This window comes from Theobroma cacao, chromosome 3 (assembly GCF_053813885.1).
Source record: "Theobroma cacao isolate CCN51 chromosome 3, ASM5381388v1, whole genome shotgun sequence".
Classification (NCBI taxonomy): Eukaryota; Viridiplantae; Streptophyta; class Magnoliopsida; order Malvales; family Malvaceae; genus Theobroma; species Theobroma cacao.
In genome coordinates, this window is record NC_142641.1 from 3,364,813 (window position 1) to 3,371,702 (window position 6,890).

General features: G+C 30.6%; 1 protein-coding gene across 1 annotated transcript; it reads right to left on the bottom strand.

Annotated features, from left to right (window-relative positions):
* Window positions 1–1,178: 1,178 nt before the first annotated feature.
* Window positions 1,179–5,043, bottom strand: LOC18604192 (putative receptor-like protein kinase At5g39030). Its single transcript, XM_018116954.2, has 4 exons — window positions 4,358–5,043; window positions 3,181–3,284; window positions 3,061–3,090; window positions 1,179–2,415 (listed from the first exon to the last, which is right to left on the bottom strand). Exons 1-4 carry the CDS (start codon window positions 4,999–5,001, stop codon window positions 1,274–1,276), a joined length of 1,920 nt encoding a protein of 639 aa, XP_017972443.2. The 5' UTR covers window positions 5,002–5,043; the 3' UTR covers window positions 1,179–1,273.
* Window positions 5,044–6,890: the final 1,847 nt, after the last annotated feature.

Below are 6,890 nucleotides of genomic sequence, written 5' to 3' on the forward strand. Positions count from 1 at the left end.
ACTGGGTGATTGGCTCTCCCTCTGGCATAGAAGGCCGAGCCCATGTAATTTTATTTATGACTATTTTATTTCTCATGGGTTAGCTATACATGCAAAAGAAATTTCCATTATAAGTTAATCTAATACTGAGGTATTTATAATTAATCTTAAAAAGTAATTAAAATACGATAATTAATTTTTTAAAATATTTAAATAAAATAAGCTAATTATAATTTTTAATTACTTAAGAAAGCAATAGAATTAAAGAGATCCATTTCCTTTTTATTAATTTGTCAGCTTCCTAGTACTAATCAAATTTTTATTGTGATTAAAAAATTATGTTTTCGACTTAAAAAAAAAAAAGCTAAGTATTTTCTAAATGCTATCATATTAAGTCAATATATTTTAAAATCAATTTATTTTAAATTTCAAAAATTCTTCGTCCAAACACATCTTAAAGGAAAATATTGTTGCTAAAAGTTATGTTCTATTTTTTTCTTTCTCCAAATCCTTTTTGTTTTTTGAAGAAAAAGAGATTTAAGCTCAACTCATTAGATAAGAGAGTTACTTAAAACAAGATCGAAATGAGCTTGGTTTTCATCCAGAATTACAATATTTTATTGGAACTAAATAAAATATAGGGTCAGATTGAAACTAGGAAAAGAATTACCGAACAAAGTCATTAATATCGGGTCACAAGCAAAATAATAAAGTTAAATGAATAAAAATGGAGCTTGGATAGAAATCTTAATTCAAATCTTTGTACTCTCTTTTATCATATATATATATATATATATATATATATATTATTTTAAAGATTATATGTCTGAATATTTAATTTAATAGTAAGTAAAATACATCCACTTATTGGAAAAATTGAGTACAAATCTTCCTTTACCTAATAAAACAAAGTAGCAAATTTATTCTTGACGAAAAACTCACGTCTTAATTAATTTCAATAAAATAAAAAGAAATAAATTAAATTAATTATCACAATCATGCATGTATACATGAATAAATCTTGAGAATTAAATTGATATACTAGTGATATTGGAGCATTCAGCTCTCCTCTATCATTTTAATATTCATTACTTTTCAATATATTTTTAATCATCATTTATATCTATAAGTTCACAATTCAAAAATTAAATCTTACTTATATGAACAGTAATTAAAAGTATAATAATAAAAAGTCACAATTAGAAAAATAAATAAAACGAAACCAAAATCCTACATCAGGGACAAGGGAGTAAAACATTATAATTAATGGTTTCCATATTTCACATCTCAATATTTACATTTGAGGCACTTCCATGCTCATGGTGGTAGCATCAAGGGTCGACGTCGTAGGCTCGTCTTCCCTATTGCAACTCGCAAAATCCTTGGATGACCTTCCAAAAGAAAATTCAAAAGGTTGCGGAGGTAGTTCAAGTACTTCAACCTCACCTTCAAGCATCTCTAAGACCTTACTTATCGAAGGACGATCAGTAGGCCTCATTTGTATGCACCAAAAAGCAACTATGACCATCTTCCTTACAATTTTCTTTTCACTCTCAGTGGCATCTCCTAACTCTGCATCTTCCCCTTTCTCAAATCGGTCGTAAATCCATGTTGGGAAATATATTTGACTAGATTGTTCAGCAAATGCATTCAAATTTTTCCTCCTTCCCACCATTTCCATTAACAACATTCCAAAACTATAAACGTCAGCCTTGTGTGAGATACTCCCAATGTTCTTGTAAAACAATTCTGGAGCAATATATCCTAAAGTACCTCGTGCTGCAGTGAGAGACACAATACTTTGATCTACTGCATACAATTTTGCTAGGCCAAAATCTGAAATTTTCGGAATGAAGTTCTTATCTAGAAGAATGTTATGTGGTTTGATGTCAAAATGTAAAATTTGCATTTCACAACCTTGATGCAAGTATTCTATTCCTCGGACCACTCCAATTGCAATCTCAAATATTTTTTCCCAACATAAAGTGGTATCCTTTTCTCTTGAAAATATGATTTTATCTAAAGAACCATTTGGCATAAAATCATAAACAAGTGCTTGTTTTGATCCATCTACACAAAAACCGATAAGTTGTACCACATTAACATGATGAATCCTTCCAATGGTAGCAACTTCATTGATGAAATCTTGTCCATGTGATTTTGACATTTCTAACAATTTTACTGCAATAGGACGCCCGCTTCGAAGTGTTCCTTTGAAAACTGAACCATAACCACCTTGTCCTAATTTATCTTTAAAACATTTTGTCATTTTCTTTATTTCTGAATAAGAATACTTGATAGGCTTTAAATTATTTTGCATTTGAAGAAACTCTTCAATTGTATCATCTGTAGACAAATGTCTCCTTCGAAACTTAATTAGCACAACTACAATCAAGCATGAAACCCCCAATAGAGTTCTAATAATAATGTATACTCCTGTACAAGAGAATTATTAATAGGAAGACATCAGCATAAATACATAAGATAATGAACTATATATTGTTTTAACAGAGAACGGAAGTAGTACTGCTTTATTAGAATTGAATTTTTTATATATAGCTAAATAGGTTAGAAGAAGCTTTGATGATGTACAAGGCATAATGACTAACTATCTATTTTCACTAATTAAAAATATATAACGTTATTAATTAGTTGTCTCTGAGGGGATAACTCAGAGATTAAAACTTAACACTTCATCTTGGGAGTCTTGATTCCAATTTTAAATAAAGTGGAATGAGATTTACCAAATGTGATAACTCAAAATAGCTAAATATTGGAAACTTCACCATTCAATTTAAATTGATTTTTTACTTCATTCAAACTTTTTAATATGACACATAATTGTGTAATGGAAAGATTTAAAAAAAAAAAGAAAAGAAAATGTCATGATTCATGATATGAGCTCTTTGATTATTATCATATTTTTTTAGAATAATACTTATTTTACCTAATGAAAATTATTTTTATTTATCTCTATATATCCATCAGAGGTGTGAGGGCTATTAGTATCTCGTAACTTCGGTTGTCATGCACAAAATCATTAAAGCTTAATTAATTCATGAGTAAAAGAGATTCTCTCACCTGTGATTAGAAATAAAGCATCTTCGATTCCTGTTAAAAAGGGGTAAAGATTAGCTTAAACAAAGGAATAAGAAATAAGCAAAAGCCACGAACAAATTATAGATGAAGTGAAAAACATACTAGTATAAAATTCTTGAGTGAAATGTACCGGTGGAACGCCTAAGGTAAAAAACATTCGCAATTTGTAAAGACAGTCTAAACTGATACCCTTCGCCCACAAAAATCTGTGTCAAGAATAATAAATTATGTAAGAAATACTTCGAAAACAACTACTTCAAAGATTTTAAATATTTTTAAAAAAAATTCTCATTTTAGGATCTAATATTTACCAAATATTTCAGTTTAAGATCAAACTTTTTATCTACTTTTTTAAATTAATCTATTTTATTCATTTTAAAAAATGATAAATAGTTAATAATTACTATTAATGAAATTAATTGTTTTTCTTGTGAGAATAACCTTTAACAAATATAGCAATATAAATTTGTATAATCAGTTCTTTATAGAGCCCCATATAGTTTGCAAAGTTCAATTTGAAAATATTTTGATTACCTTGTAGTATTTTGGTTTTTCAAAAATCGAATTAATCAATAAAATGTTGCTTTTTTTTTAAAATCAAACTGACTCAAATCAAATTTCATGGATTTGATTTGAACTGTTAAGTTCTCTAATTCTTTTAACAAATGTTCTATATTATTAAGTAAATTTAAAAATAAAATAAATATTTCATTTTATGAAAACTAAAATGTTATATAAAATATATTATAAAAAGCCATTCTTTTTGAGTTGGGTAATTTCAATTTTTCGACCAATAGATAAAAATCCAACCAAATGGAATACATATTTTTAGTAACCAAATAGATAAAAATCCAACCAAATGGAATACATATTTTTAGTAATGAAATAAAAAACTGAATGGAACGCAATTTTCCATTATCTCAAAATTTTCGCTTAGTTCTAATTCTATAGGATGCTAATAAAAAACTCTTTCACTATTTTTTTTAAATGGATAAAATTAAAAAATTGCATTTTAGTTTAAAAAAATTGAATTGTGAAATAAAATATTTGATAAAAATTAGATATAAAATAAGCATTTAACCATTTTTTTTCTACGTAGAGAAAAGGGAATTTGATCCTACTTGATACAAAGATGCGACTTGTAAAAGTATCCTCTACTAGTATTAAACAGATAATTTGATGTTTTTAATTTAAATTATCAAATAATAGTTATTTTTTATACTAGTAACTTAAACTATTGTTCTTTAAAAAAAGGAGGTTTTATGCTCGAAATTCTTACATATAACTAAGTGTAATTTTGTTGCGATAGTCAGGAAAATGTACACATCTCAACGGCACGTCATAACCCATCAGGAACTTCTGGTGAACATCGAAAATAGAGAGACCGGTGACATTAGGAGACCGAAACCAAAATGGTCGCGGAGCCTGGACTTCAATGGTGCAGGGTTCAAGGAAACCAGTAGCGTTGGGCGTCTTTCTGCTAAATAAAGCATAAAGGTGCGGAGAGAAGGAGGCGTTGGCGCAAGGAGAGGCATCGATGTAGAGCGGGGAGTTGATGAGAACTTGGCAGCTTAAAAAATAAATAAAACTATATCCGCATGGAAAGGATTTGGGAAGAATGGAGCATTCATCACTATTCAGACTCCCATCCACCAATCGAATGGTGTGATTATAAAAGATGTCTAGGACATAGAATCTTCCATAATCAACATCGTCCAAAATGGTGCGATTATGTTCACATACTAGTTCATACTCGCCACATTCGGGAGTGTCGCCCTTGAATCTGAAAGGGCTGCGGATGTTTAAAGCTCCGCAAGAGCGCTTGCAATCGTGGGTGCCTCGTCTTGCAGCATCAACGACATCAAGTAGCTGAGACAAAGCAAGGGCAAGAAGGCCCAATATTGCAAGCTTTGCCCTTAACATATTAGAAAAGAGTGAGACGAGGGTATGAATTTTGATGCAATGAAGAAGAGAACAATGCTAGTCGCAGAGAATGAGAAAGGCTCTAATATAATGCACGCGTTTCTCCAACATGTCGCGAAATTGTAAAAAATTGTGTGGTAAAGTGGAACATGTGAACATGACATTTATCTTGTAAGGGTTTTTTTAAAAAAATAATTATCTAAGTGGAACGCATGCATTACTTTATTTAACTTGTCAGCTTTACAGCACATGCATTTACCCTGTGCGACTTACTTATTCAAATAATTTTTCTTTTCAAAAAGCAGAAAAATTTTATAAATATAAGAAAAAGAAATACATGGCTATCAATACCGGTAGAAGAAACTGTTGAAAAGTAATTTTTAATTTGGAAATCAAGTTTTTGGAAGAACTGGCGGGAAGCATAAGCTTTGAAGGTTGATGAAAGATTTTTAGAGCAAAATCGTTGTCGTTCTTGACTGAAGATGCTGGTTACCGTTAAGCTGTGCATTAGTTATTGTGCAGCTTCTACCTGGATTCGATTTACTCTCCATCATCTAAATTTTAGGTAACGTTGTTATTGAGAAAATATAAATATGAAATTGAAAAATGAATGGGTGCTTGATGGCCATTCATTTTTCTCTGCTCAAGTTGTCACTTCCCCTTCTTTTCTGTTTTCCCATTCTTTTAACTCTTCATTAATTTTTCGACAAAACCTTAGCTTCATTTTTCTTCAAATGGTATCAAAGCTCTAAAGTGATCTTAAGGGACTGCACTCTAAAATTCACCATGACTTCTGGCTTCAACTCATTTGCTCCTCCAAGGTTCATTAGAGAGAATTCTTCCTTCTGTTGTGTGAAGATGGAGTCGTATCTCAAGGCTTTCATTCTTTGAGAAGCTATGGAATCTGATGAAGAACCTGTTCAAAGGAGAGGTAATCCAACCCTTGCTTAGATTAGGCAATTTGAGGAAGACAAATCAAAGAGGTATAAAGCTTTGTCCTGCCTACACTCAGCTTTATCTAATGAAATATTTGCTAGGGTTATGCATTTGAGAACTCCTAAATAGGTTTGGGATAATTTGATGGATGAATTTTTTGGAAGTGAAAGAATTAGGTAGATTCAAGCACTTAATCTTACTCAGAAATTTGAAATACTTAGAATGGAGGACAATGAAAATATTAAAGATATTTCTAGACAAATGATGGGACGGCATTAGTGAACCAATTAAGGTTAATAGGAAGTGAAATTACAAAGGAAAGATTAGTAACCAAAATGCTAGTTAGCTTACGTGAAAAAATATGAATCTAAGGTGTCCTTATTAGAAGATTCTAGGGATCTTGCTTATCTTACTCTTAAGGAGTTAGTTAATGCTTTAGAAGGTCTTGAACAAAGGAGAACGTTTAGGCAGGCAAGTGCAATTGATTTTGCCTTAGTGGCTAAGACTAAAAATGTGAAGGTGAATGGAAGTAGTACAAAAGGTAGTTCAGCTGATAAGAAAAACAAAGGGAAGAAGACTTGAGATAATAAGCAGGGAGATCAAATAAAGGAATTTCCACCATGCCAATACTGTAAAAAAACCAATCACACAAAGAAATTTTAAATGTAAGGCTTGTAGTCAATAAGGGCATGTAGAAAAAGTATGTAAGAATTGTTCTAAGGTGAATGAGAAAGCTGTTGTAGTTGAACATGTGGATGAAGATACTGATGAGGTTTTGTTTATTGCAACCATTGGGAAAGATTCAAGTAAAACTAATATTTGGCTATTGGATAGTGCTTGCTTACATCATTTGATAGGTAACCAATCTCTATTGACTATTCTTGACACAAGTTTTAAGTCAAAAGTGAAGATTAGAGATGATGATTACTTAGATATACTTAGAGGAGGTACTA

What these genes read in the sequence shown, in the direction of transcription:
- LOC18604192 (XM_018116954.2), bottom strand. Translation starts at nt 5,001, where the DNA reads ATGTTAAGGGCAAAGCTTGCAATATTGGGCCTTCTTGCCCTTGCTTTG. An exon ending in AAAATTACACTTAGTTATAT is followed by an intron (nt 3,285 to 4,357) that starts GTAAGAATTTCG and finishes TTCTTGACACAG; the next exon opens with ATTTTTGTGGGCGAAGGGTA. An exon ending in CACTCAAGAATTTTATACTA is followed by an intron (nt 3,091 to 3,180) that starts GTATGTTTTTCA and finishes CCTTTTTAACAG; the next exon opens with GAATCGAAGATGCTTTATTT.